The 23,470-nt window shown below is 43.6% G+C and overlaps 1 protein-coding gene across 2 annotated transcripts in view; it reads left to right on the forward strand.

Moving 5' to 3' along the window:
* WASL (WASP like actin nucleation promoting factor) overlaps positions 1-19,390 on the forward strand; it is a 194,370-nt gene extending 174,980 nt beyond the window's left edge. For both annotated transcript variants that reach the window (XM_029615532.1, XM_029615533.1), the window contains 3 exons: positions 8,008-8,543; positions 12,575-12,683; positions 16,140-19,390. In XM_029615532.1, coding sequence (XP_029471392.1) covers positions 8,008-8,543; positions 12,575-12,683; positions 16,140-16,201 — 707 coding nt within the window. In that variant the 3' untranslated portion in view covers positions 16,202-19,390. The remainder of the gene's footprint in view (positions 1-8,007; positions 8,544-12,574; positions 12,684-16,139) is intronic.
* Positions 19,391-23,470: the final 4,080 nt, after the last annotated feature.

The following is a 23,470-nucleotide window of genomic DNA, read 5'->3' on the forward strand; positions in this document are numbered from 1 at the left end:
CCACCTTCCTGGCAGCCTCTAGATATTGACCAGACACAGTCCGAAAGCTTTAATAATACCAAGTGAAGAACTGACGACTGAAGTCATCACGCAGAAACAGCCATGCATGGGCAGAGCGTGAAGCTCTGCTATTCTGAGAAGTTTCTGAGCCGCACGCCGCTGGATGACGTCGCATCCAAGACAGCATGGCTAATTCACTCTAAGGAAAACACCATTTATGGTAAGCAAACGATTTTTTGTTTTTAAGAATAGTTTTTCCCATTTAGCCCAGCATCAACATCTGGATTCTTAGTCTCTAGTTTCTTGGATTGCTCTCAAGCCCTATTCGATTTATTTATTTTATATTCCGCTTTTTGGTATTTCAAAGTAGATTATATTGAGGTGCTGTAGGTATTTCCCTATCCCAGATATAGATAAGTTTTGTTTCCTAGCGTGTAGCAGATGGACTCAAAACAAGTGGGTATAGTGTGCTCGTGCTAGCAGTTGGAGACGGATCTGACGTCAGCACGGGTACATATACCCCCGCAGGAAGTGCAGCAATTCAGTAATTTCCATCTCCAAAGCAGTTTGGAGCTACCTCACGCTCGCTGAGCGTTTTTCCAAATTCTAACGACTAAATTCATAAGAAGAAACCTACTTGAAGACGAGCCCCGCACTCCTGCGGTGATACCATTAGGTCCCTCCCCCAGTTGAGTTTCCCGAGGCAATTTCTGTGGTCCCCTCGGAGGTAAGAGCCTCGGTCCGGTGGCCCATTCGCGGCAGGGACCTAGCCCCCGAGTGAGAAGGGCTCGGGTGCGGCATAGAGGCAGCCTCGATCCCGGCGTGGACTTGGATCCCGAGCGAGACGAGTTCGGGCGCGGCCTAGAGGCAGCGGGTGCACTTCCTCGAGCACGGCGGTGACGGTACTTACCCTCTCCCCCCGCAGCCGGAGACCGCCCGGGTCGCAGCCGGGAAGCGCCGAAGACAAGGTAAGGCGTACATCTTTACTTATTGGTCTCAGAGGAAGCAAGGATTAGCAGAAGTCTGCCTACGTGGCAACCCGCCAAGGGGGTCACCATTTTGCCTGCCTGCTCGCCTTCTGCCCTGGTTTGTCAGCCGTGCAATAGGCACCCGTTGCTAGGCGCCCGTTGCTAAGCGCACGTTGATAGGCACCCGTTGCTAGGCGCCCATGGACAGGCGCAGATTGGTAGGCGCACATCCTTCGCGCATATTACAAAGTGCAGACTCCAGCTGAGTTCACAGACGAGATGGAGCGTAAGAGAGCCCATGTGTCAGCGGAGCCGGCACCTCCAGAATCAGCATAAGCCTCTGCTCTGCATGCAACCTCAGAGCCACTCAGAGTGAGGAAGCAGACTCCCTATGTGCCCAATGTGAAGAGGCCCTGGGAGTTCCAGGCCAGGACCGGTCGCAGCCCAGAGTACTTGCCAGTTCCTCAGGGAACACCCCGGACCTAGCAGGCAGCGGTGAGCAGCCAGGGAACCCGAAAGACCTGGTGCCCCTAAGGTCAGATCCTGCTTCGCTCTCCTGGGTGGAATTATTCAAGGGGATTCATGCCTTCATCACAATGCAGTCTTCTCCCCGAACGGGTCCATTCGTACCGAATGACCCGGCCCCTGGACCCTCAAGGCCTAGGCACGGCCACTCGCCACCCGGAAGCCCCACTTATGGGGATTCAGATTGCTCTGAGGAAGATGACGAGCCCCCCGAGGAGGGAGAACTTCCCTCTGGGATTGAACCATATCGGACCATGAGGCGTTTCTTTCTGAAAGAGGATCTCCCAGGCCTGATCTCACAATGCCTGTCGGAACTGGCCCTCCCGGGCCATGACACCCCAGGGGAACCTAGAATGAACCTCCTGTTAGAGGGCCTGTGCCAAACGACTCACCATTTTCCCCTCCTACGAGCAGCACAGCAGCTAATCGATCTGGAATGGAATGCGCTGAAGGCCTCATTCACAGGGGGTCGGGCCTTGGCTGGCATGTACCCCTTAGACCCGGCAACCAAGGAGATGCTGGCGTACCCCCAGGTAGACGCCATAGTTAGCGCAATTGTGAAGCGCACCACCATTCCGGTGGAAGGGGGGACGGCCCTCAAGGATACACATGACTGGCGCATGGACGCCATTCTGAAACAGGCCTTTGAGGTGGCAGCCATGTCCCTACGAATTGCGACCTGCTGCACCGTGGTGACGCATTCCTGTTTATCACAGGCTAGGAACAACACCCCGGGAGAAGAGATGGAATCAGCTCTCTCGTTCCTCACTGACGCAGCCTCCGACCTAGTCCGTACGGCAGCCAAGGGAGTATCATCCTCAGTGGCAGCCAGGAGACAGCTCTGGCTACGTAATTGGTCGGCCGACTTCTCCTCCAAGACACGTCTCACGAGAGTGCCCTTTAAGGGATCCCTCCTGTTCGGCAGCGACCTCGAGAAACTGGCCAATAAATGCGGCACCTCTCCGTTACCCCGTCTACCAGAGGACAGGTCAAGGAGGAGCCAGCGCCCTTTTCCTAGACCATCCAGAGGTAGAAACTCTCAGCGCTTCAACCCTTACAGGACTCGCTACCAAGCACCTCGTTCGCAGGCCAGGAACCAGTCCTTTCGGACTAAGCACAACAAGAGGGGAACCAGCTCAGGTTCGGGTCCCGGCCGTACCCCACAATGACAATCAGCCGACCCATCCGGGGGTAGCAGCCATAGGGGGCAGGCTAACCCTCTTCTACCGCAGGTGGGTCGAGATTACTTCGGACCAGTGGGTCCTCGCCATCATCCGAGAAGGGTATTACCTGGACTTTCTTCAGCTCCCGCCGGACAAGTTTGTGGAATCTCCTTGTTCACCCCTCAGGAGGACGGCACTAGAAGTAACCTTGCGGAGGCTCCTGTCCCTAAAAGCCATAATCCCAGTGCCTGCAGGGGAGATGAATTCTGGGCATTATTCCATTTATTTCATAGTGCCCAAGAAGGAGGGCACTTTCAGGCCCGTCCTGGACCTCAAGTCAGTCAACCGGCACCTGCGGGTCCCCAGCTTTTGCATGGAAACTCTGTGGTCTGTCAAAAGTTCAGTACAGCCAGGGGAGTTTCTCACATCCCTAGATCTGTCGGAAGCCTACTTGCATATTCCAATCCATCGGGATCACCAGCGCTATTTACGCTTCAAGGTCCTGAACCAACACTTCCAGTTCCGAGCTTTACCCTTCGGGTTAGCCACCGCACCGCGGACCTTTACCAAGGTCATAGTAGTAGTGGCGGCGTCACTCAGGAAGAAAGGAATCCTCACCCATCCTTACCTGGACAATTGGCTGATCAGGGCAAAGTCACCGGAGGAGAGCCACCAGGCAACCAACAGAGTTATAGCTCTTCTGGAAAGCCTAGGATGGGTAGTAAACTTGAACAAGAGTTCCCTACAGCCTTCTCAGTCGCTGGAATACCTAGGAGTCCGATTCGACACCCAGGAAGACAAGGTCAGTCTGACCTCCAAGAGGAGATCAAAGCTCCGGAATCGTCTGCTGGCCCTGCTGAGCGCCACCCGGCCCACAGCTTGGGATTACCTACAGGTCCTCGGCCTTATGGCATCCACTCTGGAGGTGATACCATGGGCGCGGGCTCATATGAGACCATTACAACGCGCCCTCCTATCTCGGTGGAGCCCACGTTCACAGAACTACACCGTACACCTACCTCTACCAGCCAGAGTGCGGAATCAACTACGATGGTGGTTGCAGCCCGGCCACATGAGCCGGGGGTCAAGAATGTCCTCTCCAACCTGGACCCTGCTCACGACAGATGCCAGCTTGAATGGATGGGGAGCACACTGCGAAGAACTCACCGCCCAAGGGCGGTGGAACAGAGAAGAGTCAGGGTGGAACATAAACAGACTAGAGGCATGGGCAGTCAGGCTAGCATGCCTGCAATTTGCCCACAGACTTCGAAACAGAGCGGTCAGAGTGATGTTGGACAACGCCACAACAGTGGCATTCATCAACCGACAGGGCGGAACCAGAAGCCGACAGGTATCCCTAGAAATAGCCCCCCTGATGGCTTGGGTGGAAGCAAATCTCCAGGACATCTCCGCCGCCCACATCGCCGGGAAGGACAACACCACGGCAGACTTCCTCAGCAGAGAAAGCCTAAACCCGGGGGAATGGCAGCTGTCGCCCACAGCTTTCCAGATGATTGTGGATCAGTGGGGGACGCCGGGCATGGACCTACTAGCGGACAGGTCCAACGCTCAAGTACCCAGGTATTTCAGCCTGCGGCTGAAATACCTGGGTACTTGATGCCCTGGTACAGCCATGGCCTCTGGGGATCCTGCTATATGCTTTTCCTCCATGGCCCCTGCTGGGCGCCATTATACACAAGATTCAGCGGCACAGAGGACTAGTTCTTCTAGTGGCCCCAGACTGGCCAAGAAGACCCTGGTACGCAGACATGAGAAGACTACTGGCAGGGAATCCACTGCCACTGCCTCTACACAGGGACCTGCTGCGGCAAGGTCCCATCCTCCACGAGGATCCAGCTCAATTCTCTCTTACGGTCTGGCCATTGAGAGGGCTCGACTGAAGAAAAGGGGGTACTCGGGGCCGATAATAGATACACTCCTCCGAGCACGCAAGTTCTCCACATCACTAACATATATACGGATCTGGAGAGTATTTGAAGCCTGGTGCGAATCTCACGGCACCAATCCACATGCCGCTAAACTCCCTATCATTTTGGATTTCCTTCAAGATGGCCTTCAGAAGGGTCTGTCCCTCAATTCCATCAAGGTTCAGGTGGCAGCGCTATCCTGCTACAGTCCCCGGAGTGACGGCAACAGCATTGCCACACACCCAGACGTTTCACGTTTCCTGAAAGGAGTCAAACACATTCGCCCGACACTGAAGTGGCCAGTGCCCTTGTGGAACCTCAACCTAGTTTTGGAATTCCTAGCGGGACCTGCCTTCAGACTCCTTCGAGGCATGTCCCTCCGTTTGTTGACCTTGAAGATGGTGTTCCTGCTTGGCCGTATGCTCAGCACGCCGCATCTCAGAGCTACAGGCGCTGTCCTGCTGGGATCCGTTTCTCAGAATCACTCCAGAGGCTATCCATCTTCGCACGGTTCCTTCCTTCCTTACCCAAAGTAGTCTCACACTTCCACCTCAACCAAACCATATCCTTGCCCACCACGGAAGGTTTGAAGAAGTCGGAAGAAGGTCGAATACTGCGCCATCTCGACATCGGCAGGCTACTATCCAGATACCTGGAAATGTCAGAAGCAGTACAAAAGACGGACCACCTGTTCGTCCTTCACAGCGGGAAGAAGCAAGGAGAAGCGGCCTCACGGGCAACCATCGCCCGCTGGATCAAAGAAGTTATCAAGGCAGCCTACGTAGAGGCGGGAAAACCACCACCTCTACGGGTCAAGGCTCACTCTACCAGAGCGCAAGCGGCCTCTTGGGCAGAAACTAGGATGCTGTCGCCGGCAGAGATATGTAAAGCGGCAACGTGGTCCTCCCTCCATACCTTCTCCAGATTCTACCGTCTGGACGTCCAGGCCAGGGAGGACACAGCATTTGCGAGGGCAATCCTGAACGGACCTCGGGCAGCCTCCCGCCCAGTCCGGGAGTAGCTTTTGTACATCCCACTTGTTTTGAGTCCATCTGCTACACGCTAGGAAATGTAGAGATTACTTACCTGATAATCTCGTTTTCCTTAGTGTATGCAGATGGACTCAGCATCCCGCCCGGCTGCCGGCATACATGGGGATTCACCGACTCACGGTATACCATGTTTCTTATAATAGGCCATCCACCCTGCCGGGTGTCGATGCCTTCCGGTTGAGAACACTGGCGGTCTCCAGCTACTATCAATCGGTCAGGGTTATCCTGTTCATTTAATCGATCGGTCAGCTACACATATATCCATACAGCTTTTGCAAGGAAGATTACTGAATTGCTGCACTTCCTGCGGGGGTATATGTACCCGTGCTGACGTCAGATCCATCTCCAACTGCTAGCACGAGCACACTATACCCACTTGTTTTGAGTCCATCTGCATACACTAAGGAAAACGAGATTATCAGGTAAGTAATCTCTACATTATGGCTTTTGGCTCAGAATTTCAAATATATTGTAATTATTTATTTGTTTTTATATACCGGTGTTCGATTTACATATCACATCGGTTTACAAATAATTTGACAGGTACAGTAAATGATTAGAGAAATGTCATAGGAAGTTATAGTAGCAACATGGGTAATTCTCCTTCATCTCACCCCTCCCCCCCCCCCCCCTTTCTCAGGAATACTTTTGAAGTTCCTACTCTGAGGTAGCCCTTTTCCTTGGAGAGAAATTTTATTGTATCCTGAAGAGTTTTCCATAGGTGATTAGTTCTGAATGTTATGGTTATTCTGTTTGTGGTAAACAGTGAACGTATGTTCTAATTTCTGATAATGTCAAATCATTGTCGACAGCTAATAATAGCACAATATTCATGAAACATTGGTAGCTTCCAATTTTGAAGGTTGTGCAAACAGTAAATCCAGGCAGTCAGCTAAACTATGCGATTTCATGAGAATATCCGGTATCTCTGTCCTCTAATAACTACTGTCACCATAGGAACAGTCATTCCACAAACCCAAAAGTGTTAATGTTTATGTATTATATGTTTCCTAAGGCTCATCTCTGGTAAAAACAAATATTTTGCTAACCAGTTATATATAGGTTGTAATTGCCATTAATGTACTACAATCTACAAACTTTGATATTGGGTATATTTATCAGTTCAACTCACCTCTTGAGGTTTGGGTTTTTTCCCCCCTACTTAGCTATGCATGATAAAGTAGCCTTCAGCATCTTGAAAATGCATTTACGGTCCATGAATCTGTACAAATGGTGAAAAACTTGCCTTGTGGCTCAATGCTTGAGTCTTTGGCTCAATGTATACCTTTTCATTTGGTTATGCCCCCATGTTTACTTTTCATTTGTTCATGCTGTGGTCATACTTTACATTTATTTATTTATTTGTCGAGTTTTACCATAGATCCTTGCAATGCCTGCATGGGTTTATTAGAATGTCGAGCCCACCACTGCCATGATTTATGTAGATAAGAGCTTTCAAAGGATTTAAAAATAACTCTCACTTCAGGAATTATATACAAATCTGCACACAAAGGGGGATGTTGTTGGTTTGCTGCCGAGTTGTCTACAAATGTTTTGCAAGTACAGTAGCTTTGTTAGATCTGTTGGGCTAATGTCTTGAGCCAGAAGTCTTTGCATAATGCAGTGCTTCTCAACCCGTTTTCAGGGCACACCTAACCTGTCAGGTTTTAGGATACCCACAATGAATATGCATGAGAGAGATTTGCATACAATGGAAGCAGTTCATGCAAATCTACCTCATGCATATTCATTGTGGATATCCTGCAAACCTGACTGGCTAGGTCTGAGATGAGAAGCCCTGGCATAGTGTACGAAAAATCATGACATGAATAAATAATCAAAATAAAATGTGTAATTTTGCATTTCTTTGTGTTTCTCTAAAATTATTTTAATATAAGTTTTATAAGGTGGTATTTCTATATTTATTTATTTATTTATTTAAAGGCTTTTATATACCGGAGTTCATGCACTAGTACATACCACTTCGGTTTACACAGAACAAGGAACAGAAAATTACATCAAACAGATTGAACAATTAAACAAATAAACAATTACATCCAACGATTGGGTATAAATAACGTGGCTAACTTAGTAGGAACTTAGAGTTTGAGGTAAAGGAGAGAAATAGTACCAAGTATATATATATGATTGGAACTTGCAACTGTAGAATATGTTTGGTTACAAGTTGCTTCTTGCAATTTTAAGCTCTGAGAGGAGCTGTACAATATAAGTGTTTGAATATGTTTTGACTTTGTATTAACTTTGTGCTTGTGTTTGTAGTTTGCATGCCAGAGGAATTGATGCTGTGCAATTACTGGAACATTAAAATGCACAAGTGAATTAAATATTTTTATATGTTTGTATGTTCCAGCACCTCCACCTCCTCCACCTTCCAGGGGTGGACCTCCTCCACCACCGCCACCACATAGTTCAGGACCTCCACCTCCACCACCACCTGCCAGAGGCAGAGGCGCACCACCACCTCCACCTTCCAGGGCTCCTACTGCAGCACCACCACCACCACCTCCTTCTAGGCCAGGGGGAGCAGTTCCACCACCACCTCCAAATAGAATGTATCCTCCACCACCTCCAGTGCATTCATCATCTGCTCCATCAGGTCCTCCTCCACCACCTCCACCTCCATTGTCAACAGCGCCTGGGTCATCTGCACCACCACCGCCGCCTCCACCTCCACCACCTCCTGGCCCCCCTCCGCCATCTAGCCTTTCTTCTGATGGAGGAGACCAGCAGCTTCCATTTCCAATGGGAAACAAAGCGGCTCTTTTAGATCAAATAAAGGAAGGCACCCAATTAAAGAAAGTAGATCAGAAAGAAAATCGACCGGTGTCCTGCTCGGGAAGGGATGCGCTATTAGACCAAATACGGCAGGGCATACAGCTGAAGTCTGTAAGTTATTGTTTTGTAATTTAATGTTCAGAGAGCAAGTGAATAATGTGAACTAGTATCAAGCCATTGAGGGATCCTCTCGTGCTTAAGTTCATCTAGTGAAATCTGACTGTGAAATGAAGCTCGCTTTAAAAACAAACCTTTGCTGACTTTTCTGTGCCCCTGGATCATTCATATTAGTCTATTGTAAACTGACCAGCTTACTGTAGGAAATAAGTGGAAAGACATCATTTCACTTTTCTTGATAAAATTGGCCATACAGAGTAGTTGTGTTCCCATGGGTGAATACCGGTATCAGCACTCGGCAGCTACACAATGCAATAACCCAGCTGTTTAGGTGCAGTGCAGCTGCAGTTGGATAGTAAATCTGTGTGTGAATAAAAATGTTTGCAGAGACATCAGACATTTTTGAGTGGGAGAGCTTAGTACCCCTATTTAGCTCAGTTTTCAGTATGTTGAGCTACTATTTTTAATGGTTCCTAATCAATGTAAAGGCCTTTTTCTCCCCCCCCCCCCCCCCCAAGTATTCAATTAGTGGCTTTGTAGAGAATTTTTTAAAATAATCACTTAAATTAGCCTGGTTATAAAATTTGAGTTATCTTTTGATTCTTCTGTGTTCTTGCTCCCAGGCATCTAAAAGCTTCTTAATCATATCATTTGCTGAAGCACTGTCGGCTGCACTGCATAGCTGGAAGCGTTCTCTATATTGAAGTGCAGTAAAACCATTGAACTTCAGATTGCACCAGGCAGCTGCTGGTCCTGTTGCAAGATGGCATAGTTGGCAAGAACAGAGGGGCCAAATGTGCTAGCATGCATCTTTAACATTTGGAGGTTAGAAAAGAAAATAGTCTATGAAAAGCAGAATCTATAGTTGGCCAAAACTTTGAACAGCTGTTATGAGTTCATTATGATGTTTAAAATCAGTTATTAAATTTGAGGCAGGCATGAAGTACTGCTTTTTTTTAATCTGATTTTTCCTTTCCTTTACAATAATTTGCTTTTCTCATTAATATTGTAGACTTGATGTCATAACCAAATGTGTATGTAAATTGTCCCTTGTAACACTGTTTTTCAATTATTTAGCATCTTCCCCCTTCTTAATCTAAAGTGATTTCGTCTAACTCTTACAGAAATTTAAAAAGAATCAAATGTTACGCCCTTCTGTATCATTTTTATTATGCAGCTAGCATACTGTCTGCAAGGGCTGTATTTTAGAAATCTTAGGCCTAGATTCATTGTTCTGCTATAAATATAGCAGAATGATGAACCGCTCTAAAAAAAAAAAAAAAAAAAAAAAAAAGGGCAGGGGGGGTGAAATTGGGCAGCTGGCTACATTGCCGTGGTGCGGTTTTGCCTGCCATAGTTGCGGCCACGCCGCACCGTATTGCCCCCATACCATACGGAAAAGGTGGTGTTAATTCTGGTGCTGCTGCCAGCGATAATGTGTAAAACATTATTGCTCACAGCAGTATCAGAATCAAAAATATTTTTACCTCTCCCCTTTCCCGAATTTAAATATTACCACCGCAGTACATACCGTGTGCAATAGGGTATTATCGCCTGCGATAAGACCCTAATGCATGCGATATGGCCACATCGTGGTTTGATAAATGACCCTGATACACTGGCATATTCTTAAATATTTAAAAATTATAAGCTACCTCAGTCATTTTTAATGTTATGGTAGATAGTTACCTGCAAAGTATCATGTACTAGACTGAACAGGCTTCAAACAGATTTTCCAACATTTGACGTGTAGATATTCTGGAGCGCTTTAATTTGGGCAGTAATGGATCACTGTTTGAGCACCAGCTGCTGATTTCTCTATGGATGTGCAAACGTGATGAGACAAGGGTACTGCTTACCCCAATGAGAATTTTTATACAAAGCAGTCCTTATCCAATCTCTTAAAAATAAACCTATCACACAGTTTTTTTTCCCCTACCTTATGGCAGATTGGGATGAATATATTTTGAGTACTTTATAAAACTTTATAGTTTTAAGTTTGATCAGCAGCACACAGCGAATAACTAATTTCAGAGTGCTAAGGTATAAAACACTTGGGTAGATCTTTTTTAAGAAGCAGATAATCATCTGCGTAATGTCTTTTTTTTAGATTTATATAATTTTAGCATGATCTGGAATCCATAGTTGCCCATAAAATAAAAATGAAAAAGCATGAAAGTAAATAAATTAATAACGTATCCAGGCTATTTGCTTCACAATCATTCACAAGACTAAAAATTCTGCGATAGGTATATTTTTAAGAATGTGGAAAGAAATGTTGCAGGACAGGAGTAGAGTCTGGAGAGAATTCAGATCAGGGGATCTAAAATCCGGGGGCTTAGTTCATGACACTGAAAAAGGTATTGTTGAGCTCTTAGGAGAGGAAGATGCCAATATCTGATAGTGGTTGATTTTAACTATTTCCCAAACTGACTAAAACTCCCTTAGCCTCTAATTTGTCGTGTCTGCCTTGAATAGATTATAAGCTCTTCTGAGAAGGTATTATCTCATGTATTTGTACAGCACTGTATATGTCTAGTTGGTATATAGAAATAAGTAGTCTCAGTGGTTGTCAAAATGGAACAAGGGAGAAGAAAGCTAGCCAAATATATAAGGGGCATTAGAGGCAAAAACTGGTAATGCCTCTGTGAAACGCATTGTTGAGAACTCAGGAGTAATCGTCAAATTCTGGAGGTTGTATCTCCAGAATGATATCAATTAGTTCTTGTGGCCTAGGAGTTCTGCTAAATGGTACAGTGTCTATGCTACAAGCTCTGTGAGGGAGACTTTAAATAAGGGCTTCCCAAATCTGTCCTGATGATCCCCATAGCCAGTTAGGTTGTCAGGACATCCATGATGAATGTGTGTGTTTCATTTGCATATACTGGCTATCCAGTATCTTATGCCCTAGAGAAGAGACAGGATAGAGACAGACACCAAAGAAATAGATATAGATATGTCACTGAATATATACCGTAGAGAGTGCCGAGTCACTGGATATACATCATTACTTAGACGAATAAGTTCTAACCAGCTAAGTTACTTACACGGTCAGCTTTGTATAACTTACTATATGTATGGGTGTGTCTCTCTCTCTCTCTCTCTCTCTCTCTCGAGAGAGAGAGAGAGAGAGAGAGAGAGAGAGAGAGAGAGAAAGTTATACAAAGCTGACCGTGTAAGTTACTTAGCTGGTTAGAACTTACTCGTGTAAGTAATGATGTATATTCAGTGACACGGCAAAGCCACTGAATATTAGTGGATATATACGCACTTAGCCAGATAAATCTACCTGGCTAAGTTTAGAACTGCTCTATGGCGTGTCTAAACTTACATGTATACTTATGTGGCTAATTGGGAATATTGGTAGCTAGCCATATAAGTTATTGCGCTAATTAGCTCTGCCCCTGATCCATCAATACACACCTACTTTTTGTGCGTGTAACCTTTAGCCATATAAAGGACTTATACAGCTAAGCGGCAGCCACTGACCGTGGGCGCATATTCAACGGTTACTACTTAGCCTTATAAGTCCCATTTATCTGGTTAAGTAGTGCTGAATGCGCTTTAAATATGAGGCCCACTATGTATAAAAGACAATCATTTATCATGGAACATTATAGGACGGGGATCATGGTATCAGGCTAGAGGTGGGTAGACTTTAGACTATACAGAAAGGGTAAGGAATTCATGGGACACCATCCCAATGGAGTTGGAAGGGTAAAAGCCGCATTAAAATTCAAGAAAGCCTGGAGAAACATGGAGGATCCTAAGTAGTAGGGTTGTGAGGATAGAACTGGAGATGAAGCAGGGTCTGCAGTACAGCAATATTAAGGGACAGTGTCCAGACAAGACGAGCCTTGCAGATGTTATTTGCAATGATATTCTGCTTCTGTAGTATTCTCCTTGAAATAGTTGTACCATCTGAAAAACACTTTCCTCTGTATGTTAAAGAATAAACAACTAAGGACATTATAGAGAATGTAACATAATGTTGCGATATGATGAAAGAAAAATGTATTTTCCAGGTACCTGATGGCCCAGACTCTGCAGTACCCACTCCTGCACCCACCTCAGGCATTGTGGGAGCGCTTATGGAAGTAATGCAGAAAAGGAGTAAAGCCATTCATTCTTCAGGTAGGCATCCAAATGTGACACTTTTTTTTGTGCAAGTGGGGGTGGTGATGCTTGTATTTTCTCATGGTTTCATAGTTGGAAGCCTGTGGGGTGGATGAATTATACCCCAGTAAAATGACCCAATAAAATATATTTTCAGAAGAATGACTCTCCATCATGTCATGCTTTATATGGAAAAGAAAGGGGAAGAGGCTTAGAAATGCTTTCTAGCAGTGGTTCCCAAACCTGTCCATGAGCACCCCCGTTCAGTCAGGTTTTCAGGATATCCACAATGAATATGCATGCGATACATCTTTATGTTCTGCCTCCATAGCATGCACATTCTCTCTCATGTATATCCATTATGGATATCCTAAAACCTGACTGAACGGGGGTCTCCAGGACAGATTTGGGGAACCTCTGCTTTACAGAATTTAAAATTTCAAAAGAGATTTGTTCTCCCATTCTCCTTTTCCCATTTTGCCAACATTTGATAATTACCAGACTGTTTATCGTACCCTTTTTTGTTTAATATCTTTGTGTATACAGCGTACAAAATCATGTCTTAATCTTGATAGTTATGCTTTTGGGCTGTCTGAACATTGTCTTGGTCATTTGTGCTGTAAAGGCAATTCATGCATCTTCAAGATTTTTTTCCAAATGAAAAACTCTATATGGATAAACAAGTGCTTTAAGAACAGCTATGCTAATTGCTATGTTCATCTCAGTAGTCTCCGGGGTGACTGCTTAAATGCTGTTTATTCCCTTAAAAAGGGGGCCCTTTCATATTTCTTGGTTATATTTGGTTGGGCTGTCCTATACCTCGACAGCTAAGTACAAGTTGAGCATTCCAAAAACACAAATGGGAGGTTCCATGAACTGAGAGGTAGATACTCAGAATAAAATGTTTAGGTAAGTGAGCCAGATAAAACTGACCATCCCACTTACATGGGATATTTAGCAGTACGGCTAGGCTACTGAATAACCCCGTATGTATAACTATTTAGCCAGGTAAGTTATATGCGGCTAAGTTAGACTTGTCATAAGTATGAATATTGCCACTTAACTGATTAAATTAACTGGGTAAGTAGTCCCATCCCAATCCACCCACAACTTATCCAGCTATCTACTGAACAGGATAAGGACTTATCTGGCTGAATGGCCTGCTGAACATAGCCAGATATTCAGTAGCTGCCACTTTGCCAGATAAGTCTGACTTACTCTACATGTATAAAATAAATCTTTATGAATTGTTAGAGGTCTGTAAAGGATTTTGATAATTTTCTAAAGCCTCTGTTGCCAAAAAATGTAAATGCAATCCTGTCAGGATTGTGACCAGCTCAATTTCCAAGAGCCTCAAGTTGACTTGATGTGCTGAAGATGCCAGTTTGCAAAAAGTTGTAAGACACATATATATACTGAATGTTGAGCAAAGAAAGCGTACTAGACTCAGTTGTCTTGATATGTTAATTGGAATATAGAAGGATGAAATCTTGCAAATGATCAAGTGTAGCTGCCTTGTAAGAGGAAAATATGCTGCATACCTGCCAACCTGAAAGGTGGTCATGATGGCAATACTTTGACATAGTGTCATGACACGTCTCGCAAAAACATGTCACGCACCAATGACAGTTTGTATGACATGTCATGTTTCATCAGCGTGATGCATTTTATGTCTGGTGATTTCAGAAGTCTCTAGTATCTGCTGGCCTGTAATGAAAGGAGTGATTCTACAGTTTCAGAACAGACCAGACAAAACTGTCAGCTCGCTTTCTAGTTACTTGGGAAAATTATATGAATTGGTATTTTAATATAGGAGTCTCCAAGGCTGAGAAATGCTGAAATGTAAAATATTTCTGTATGCTGCTACTGCTATCTGGCATATACTGTATTTGCTTGCCCTTGGCAGATTGAATTGTACAAGCTATTCTAATTCTCTCCCCACCCCACCCCCCACATACATAAAAGTATGTTCAGAAGTTGCTGTTTTCCTATGCAGTAGCAGCTTCTGCATGAGACATTATTAGGGTGATCATATAACTCCATGTCCAGGGGACAATATTAACCAATCCAGGTTTACCCCATGGCATGCATGGAGTTATGGATCTGATTTCCTTATCGAGTTCCCTACGGAAAGCATTTCCCTGCATGCGGTGAGATAAAACTAGGACCAGTTCATCTTGTCCCCCCTGAATGTGGAGCGATATGGCCATCCTAGACTTTCTGGATCCAGATGCATGAAAGGGTTTTCCCCAGTTTGAGTCTCTTGAAGAAATTCCTGGTACACGTGACTGTGTTAACATCTTTATTATCTGTCTGAGCTCCTCCTTTGTGTTTAAAAGATAAAGAAGGGCTGGTCTAGTGGTTCAGGAGTTAGCGGTATGCCCTACCATGTGGAGAAACCAAGGTCTGAAACTTTTGTAGGTTGTACTTGATTTTATGAGGTAGGCACTGCCCATTGTTTTGGGGTTTTTTCTGTGATTTTTTTTTTGTTCTACCTCTGTTTTTGACCAAAAAGGAAAGAAGAAGCCAACTTTATAGATTTATTTATACATACATTATATAGTTCTTTAGTGCTTGCATAATGCCAGGTTTGCTTGTGGTCTGAAGTGAGATGCATGAGATGGACCCAGTGCCATTGTATTATGGAGGTGATTTCTTGTTAGAATCCTGTGAAACTGGAGGTCCTTGGCACTTAAAGCTTTAGGATGGTAGAAGGTTTGTAGGGGGCAATTTTCAAAACTATGTGGGTAATTACAAAGTCCACAGGTATTTCTACCTATGGAATTTCTTCCTGTTTTCAAAGGGTAAGTACAAGAATACTTTCTCTTGGAAAATTGCCTAGGGAAAAAGTATCTACAGAGGTTTGACCCTGTTTTATTCTGTGAATGTTTTCCCTAAAAAATAACATTCATGATTTTGAAAATGCAAAACTACACATATTGTTTCCCTGACCTAACTCGGCCTCTGGACACACCTATTTTTCCCATGGGTAAAAAAGCACGCTTATTATTGATCCGGTGATACTATAATTTTTTTTTTTAATTATTCCCTGCTCTTATCGAAGGTTCAAGGCAGGGTACAAACAGTCATAAAACACAGAGTAAATATGCATACAAAAAAAGCAAGACAACAGTCAAAAGAACAGTACAAATACAATGTACAGTATATGACCTGCTATAGTCATCCTGCAAAAAGGGTGCATAGAGGACCCCTATCCACCAGACTTAGATGCCTGCTTAACAAAACCCGTTTCCTGCATGTCATGTGCACAGACGCTTAAGTAAGGCGTTTAAAAAAAAAAAAAAAAAAAAAAAAAAGGCCTGGCTACTGAAAAGGATCAGTCTTGAGTCTCTCTGACCCATGTACAGGTTGGGCAGTTTTCAGACAGCCAGTTTACTGGGGTAAATGGCTTTTGATAATTGCCCTCTTAATGCCATGACAGTCTTTTGTAATAATTCTGCCTTTTCCTTGTAGACGAAGATGAGGATGAAGATGATGAAGAAGATTTTGAGGATGACGACGAATGGGATGATTGATCAGTATAAATATATATAATATATATTTTTTTTAAAGGTGAATGGATACTAAACACTACTTTTTGTCTGAGGATTCTGTAAAATCATGTAAATGTTCTACCAATTTGCTGTATATTTTTGTTGCCTTTTGCTTTTTTATTAATCTGTGCAATACCTCGTTTAATCTGTAAAGGTTTGTCATAATCCTCTACAAAGCTACTCCCTGTTAAACGTGTACAAGTTTACATCCAGATGCTCTGCTAACACGTGAATATTTTTCATTCCATCAAGATAAGGGAGTTTAAATGTAATGTGTGAGACTGACAAAAAAAAAAAAAAAATCTTATTGCAACTGTTATAATGGAAGAAGAAACACTATTTTCATACCCTACTTTTTCTGTATCTAACTTTCTTATTAAAACCTAATATAGCACTACATTCTTTTTACATAATGATCTCCGTTTGTCTAGCCCCTTCATTTTGAATGCAACGCTTCGTGAATGTTGAGGCTGATATCATTTTTGCACGGTTTTCAGTACTTTACTACCAGGAGGCAAAATATTCTTCAGAATAGAATCACTACATATGCACAGCTACTAAGCATAAAGTAATATATCCTTATACTGTAGCAATATTGGCTGCTATTGTACAGCAGTGAAAGATAACTGGTTAAGTGACTGGCATGAAATCCAGCGAGGGTCCAAATTGATCCAGATGTTCAAGCTATGTTGAGTGACTTTTGTTTTCCTTTTATTTATATATAATATCTCAAACACTCAGATTGGCCAAATCTGGCTTTTGTGGTATGTAAATTTTACTTTACATGGCTTGAAAATCTGTAGTTTCGTATGGAACCCTAAAGCTTTTCCTCTGATTGTATATCTGACAGATAACCATGTTTTAATATACCAATACACTGAATACCCAATATTATCAAAAGGAAAAAATGTAAAATACAAATAAAACATCCCAGTGAATAATTAAATGTTTTAAATAATAAAACATATTGTCTAAACAAGGATGACTATTGTATCAGAAACCAGAGGAGATCAATCCATCTGCGGTGTAAATGATTATAATCATTGGTCCAACATAAGTTGTGTTTTTTTTTTTCCCAAAGACTTTTTTTTTTCCAAATAACTATTGCACACCATTGGGGTGTGGTTACATGATGTAACTGTAACCACACCCCAATGGTAACCACAGGTGCCCGTTTGATTTCCTCTGGTTTTTGATACGATGGTTTTAGGCAATGTTTTGAAAATTATTCATTGTTGAACCGGTTTCTTATGGAAGGGGGTCTTACCCACCTGAAATTTATTTTGTACCGTAATGAGCACAGTTTTGTAAGTATTTTAGTTATGAATCAGAGCAGCCCATTTTACTTGGAATTCTCTTCTGAATCAATAATCATTGATTCAGCTTAGTTGCTACACTTATTTGAGGGATCTACTTTTTTAAATTGGTTTCATGTCTTTTGGGCTGAAGGTTTCTGCTTGATTCTTGCTTCAATAATGTTGGATTAAATTAATTAAAAAATACTTGTGGAACATTGATGATCAAATGATATAAAAGGTTATATATGGTTTTGTATGCTGTTTTCTTGAGGCCATTGGACATGGTGAATTCAGAACTGAACTTTTTGTCCTTAGTCCAACAGAAAATCAAGTTGGCCCATAAATTTTAGTCTATACACTTAAATAGTAATATCTACTGAATCATCTTACTGCGATATGTTTTCATGCGTGCTGGATGGAGACTAGAGACTAGAATTTGATTAAAGGCCTTATTTGCTGATTACTTGTGTACAAAAAAAAAGTTAATACTACATGTGAGGGGTTTTTGTTTTGTTTTTAATTCTGCAGATTTAACATTCAAGAAGCTGAAATGATTTGGTGAAACAGGTGCAGTCTATTTGGTATATATGATATTTGGTGTAATATGGGAAAATTGTTTGGTTAAAAGCACCACCATATATCATACCATATATGTATATATATCTGTTTGCAGCTTGTTACTGCAGAACGTTTGATATGCAAGACTACCGTATTAAAACTACATTTAAATCACTAAAATTTGACTGACCAAATCGAATGATGACAGGCTGGGCCTGTGTAATAAGGTTTCTGACCCAATATTTACTCTTCAGTGATAATGCGTGCAATCCAATATAAATAAAAATATATCTGTATATTGAATGGCGGTGAGATGCATTAGTGTAAGACTGCTTTTCAATAGCAAGTTCTGCACTTGGAATTTTAATTTCCTCACTTCCTCCCTATATATTGCTTCTAGGTGCTGGAAACATTTTCTGCTTAACATCACTTTTTTGTTTCTGATTCAAACAAAATTGAGTGATGTGGTTGAGGTGGTTGAATTATCATTTTGTGTATAACCTGTGCACAAAGAAAAGCAGGTGAAATCTCAGGATTTTACTTTATTGGATATTCCCTCCACATATTTCTTAGATTTTTTTTTTTCAAACTGTTTTGATGACTTGATGAATGGAGGCCAAACTTTTTATGATGATGTGTTAAATCTTTTCCCCTGGGACTTCATTTAATTTTCAAAACGAAACACTGATGGAGAATGCTAATTTCTGTCAGTATAAAAGGGCACTGACGAAACCAGTTTCTCTGCACTGCTGTCATTATCATGTCTTTGGAGCAAGGCTCAAGTAATGCTTGCTAGATAAGATTTTAGTCCATATATTGTCTGCAAAGAATATATCCACAGTTGTGTTGCACGTCTGAAGTAGTAATGATATAAATGTGTTCAACTAATGGGTAAACCTCTGGCATGAAGAGGGCATATAGGGTATGCTAAAGTAACCATCATGACTTCGTGTTTCAACACTCCACCATTTGCAAGGCAGGCAGAAACCAGCGTTTCCTAGCACTGAGATGCACATTCACTAAACATTGTATGAAAGCCTCCTATATACTCTAGTTAAATGCTTATGTCCAGATATCTTTAGCATTTAGCAAACTACCATGAGGCTTTTGTATATCTCTACACTAAATTCATAGACAATAGCAGCTAGCAATGTATTGTATATACAGTAGGAAATTTGTAAGGGCTTCTCAATCATTTAATTTTCCATTTATCAACAAATTTTGTTTATGTGAAATTTTTGAAATGTACAGTGAATAGGATGTTGCACTGGTGGCAATTTATCATGGAGCATAATAAAATTAATTTGACCCACAATGTGTTGCTGTATTTGTGTTTTTATTCCCAAATCAAGGTAATAGTACAATTTACAATACTTTGTTTTAAACATTTAGGGGAACATTATAAAAGCTACTATGTTTTAAATTTTATCCCAGGACAAGCAGGATGATAGTCCTCACATATGGGTGACATCATCAGATGGAGCCCTGACATGGAAAACCTCTGTCAAACGTTTCTAGAAACATTTGGCTGGCACACTGAGCCAACTGAGCATGCCCAGCATGCCATGATATTCTCAGCCACAGGGGTCTCCCTTCAGTCTTTTTTTCCACTTTGCTGTAAGCATAGCATATTAGGAGCTCTGTGAGTTTTCCCTCACTTTTTCCTCACGGAAAAGATATTTTCAGACACAAATTGTCATCTGGTCTCCCTTCGACATAGTAATCAGTGAGTACTTTTTAGAGTCAATTTTCAGTCTATTCCTGTCACCCTCACTCGGTATCCGCAGGTCATCGACCGTTATTCGGCCTAACTTTCTAAAATGGCCTCCGGATTCAAAAAATGTCCAGATTGTAACCGAACTATGTCGATTACCGACCCGCACAATGTTTGTGTTTTGTGCCTGGGATCAGGCCACGATGTCCGGGCTTGTACAGCTTGCGCCCAGATGACACCAAAGGGCAGGCGTGCCCAATTGGACAAGATGGTGGAGCTGTTTAAGAAACTCACTCCATCGTCTACGTAGTCTCCAAGAAAAATATAACCCTCTGTTGAAAAACATCGAGGAAAAAAAGAGGACAGATGACGTCCATCACCGACCCCCATCAAGGTCCTCCATAGCGTCTTCCTCTGCATCTAAGGAACATCGAGAAAAAAAGACGCTATCGACACCGTTCCATCACTGATCCATCGGATCAAATGGCACCGGCATCAACATCAAAGGACATCGAGCTGATGCCCAAGCGAGTCCGGGTACTGGAACCAATACGCCCTTCTGTACCCGAGGAACCGAGGCGCTCTCCACCAGGATCAGTGTTAGACTATGCCACCATGTTCAGTCGTGGAAGTGCCAGTAGCGCCAGTCTTACCTTCTTCTGTGACAGTGGACCCAGTCTCCAGGGAAGAAGTAACTTCCATGGTCCAGCAGGCCATCATCGAGGCTTTTCGAAAATTTCACCCTCCCTCCATGCCACCATCAGTACCGACTCCGGCATCGGATCCATCGATTTTTCAGCCTTTGCTGAATAGAATCAACGCATTGATTGGAGTTTTTCCTCCACCGACACAGACTCTCCCGGAGCAGCCATCGAATTTGTTGATGCTAAAACATCCACCGATGATTCCTTCGATTCCAATACCAGGCTCATCAGAGGATGATGACAGGGATTCGGATTCCGTCCAAGGATCATCGGGCCTTCAACATCACCGAATACCGACAAGACCATCAATGCCAGTAAAGGAACCCTCGATGCCATTGCATCCCGGTCCATCGGGTGACACCCGACCGGTTGCCATTGATGCCATCGAGACCCATCGAGTCCCCATCGATGCCTTTATTATCTCCTATGCTACCAAAGCAGATTCCATCCAAATCTGCTTCTAAAACAAAACACCATCTGCAAACACAAGAACCAGATGATCCTGAATCACCCTCCCATCCTCAGTATACTGCTTGGAAGGATGATACTGATACTGATTCAGAGGAATTAGTCTGAACCTTCTCCACCAGAAGAGAGGAGGAAGTCCCCTCCTGAAGATTTGTCATTCACAAACTTCATTAAGGAAATGGCAGACAATTCCTTTCGAATTACTGACTGAGGAGGACACAAGGCTCTGGAAGTCCTGTAATTCGTTGATGCACCAAAGGAGGTAATGGCAATCCCTATTCACGAAGTCCTGTTGGAACTCCAGCATATAGGTTATGGGAGCATCCTTGCTCTGTACAGGCTGTAAATAAAAGAACAGATGCCACATAACTGGTGCAACATAACCCAGGTTTCCAAAAGCCTCAATTGCCTCATCACTCTGTGGTCGTCGAATCGGCTCAGAAAAAAGCCAGGAAACAAAACCCACACTCTTCTACCCCACCAGAAAAAGAACAGAAGTTCTTAGATACCTTAGGTTTTCCAAGGATCCATGCTGGTATCTCGTGTTGCGGCATACTAGCTTTATATGACACAGTACCAAAGAAACTTGTGGAAGCATGTTCAAGGTATTGCCGATCTCCCTCAGCAACAACTGGCTTTGAACACACTAATTGCAAAAGGGCTTGAATCTGGCAAACACGAGGTATGGGCAGCTTATGACTCATTTGAGACATCTGCCCGCCTATCAGCATCGGGAATTAATGCAAGGAGGTGGGCTTGGCTCAAGGCCTCGGACCTCAGACAAGAAGTCCAAGAGAGATTGGCATATCTTCCTTGTACTGGAGAGAATCTCTTCGGAGAAAAAATTCAGGCTACCATCTCTCAGTTGAAAGATCATCACGAGACCCTTCGTCAACTCTCTAGACTACCATCGGATCAGCCATCCTCAATAAGAAAATCAACCAGAAGGGAAACCAGGAGACCCTTCTATAGGCGTAGAAGATATTACTCACCTGCTTCTTCAACGCGTTCATACCGTCCACCACAAAGGGGACGTGCACGCCAACCAAAACGGCCAAAAACCCAGCCACCACCACAAACTGGACCAGCAGCGGGTTTTTTAAATGAATCAAGAGACCAGAAGCCTTTCCATCAACCCTATGCTTCACTTAACCAGTAGGAGGTCGACTCCATCATTTCAAACACCAATGGAGTCTCATCACAAAAGACCAATGGGTGTTAGCCATACTAAATCGGGGATATTGTCTAAAATTCAAAACAATATCCCTGCATTCTCTACCATTCCACTTTGGACAAGCATGGTCATCACACCTCAACTTCAAGTAGAACTCTCTACCTTGTTGACTGCCAGGGCTATCGAACCAGTTCCCCAGTCTCAACAAGGCAAGGGGTTCTGTTCCCGCTATTTCCTAATTCCAAAGAAAACAGGCGGCCTTCGTCCTATTTTAGACCTCCACAATCTCAACAAATTTCTCCAAAAAGAAAAATTTCAGACTGTATCTCTAGGAACCATCCTTCCATTACTTCAACGGGGAGATTGGCTCTGTTCTCTAGATCTTCAAGAAGCTTATGCACACATTCCCATTTCCACACAACATCGCAAGTATCTGCGATTCATCGTGGGAAAACATCATTACCAGTATCAAGTCCTACCATTCGGACTTGCCTCTGCTCCTCGAGTATTCACAAAATGTCTAGCAGTGGCTGCTGCACAACTAAGAAAAAACAGCATTCATGTTTTTCCATACCTAGACGATTGGCTAATCAGAAGTCCATCCAGGCAGGGAGCTCTGTCTTCCTTGAAAAGCACAATACTATTACACTCCCTGGGATTTCTAATCAACTATCAAAAATCCCACATCGAGCCATCTCAACTCCTCACGTTCATCGGAGCAGACCTCAACACCACAGTGGCGAAAGCTTTTCTTCCAAACGACCGTGCCAACAATCTAGCACGTTTGGCGAACTCTGTAACCCAATACCAGTTCGCATCTGCCCATCAACTTCTAGTGCTACTAGTACACATGGTCTCGACAGTACTTGTTAGCCATGAGAAGAACTCAATGGACTTTGAAATCTCAATGGCTACAAGCTTTCCAACCACTGTCGTACACAGTTCAAATCACCCACCAATTACGCCTATTGCTCCACTGGTGGACAAATCAAACAGTCTTGAAAGCTGGTCTCCCATTCCAACAGTCAACTCCACAAGTCATCTTGACCACAGATGCCTCCAACTTGGGATGGGGAGCTCACGTCAACAACCTTCAAACACAAGGGATGTGGACTACGCTCGAAATGAAGTGTCAAATAAACTTCTTAGAACTTCGAGCGACGCGATATGCCCTTTGTGCCTTCAAAGACTGCCTCTCAAACAAGACTGTGCTGATACTGACTGACAACACAGTAGCAATGTGGTACATAAACAGGGAGGCACAGGCTCTTATCTGCTCTGCCAGGAAGCGGTGCAGATTTGGGCTTGGGCTCTAGAGCACTCCATGCATCTCCG

The sequence above is a fragment of the Rhinatrema bivittatum genome, chromosome 9, assembly GCF_901001135.1.
Source record: "Rhinatrema bivittatum chromosome 9, aRhiBiv1.1, whole genome shotgun sequence".
Lineage (NCBI taxonomy): Eukaryota > Metazoa > Chordata > Amphibia > Gymnophiona > Rhinatrematidae > Rhinatrema > Rhinatrema bivittatum.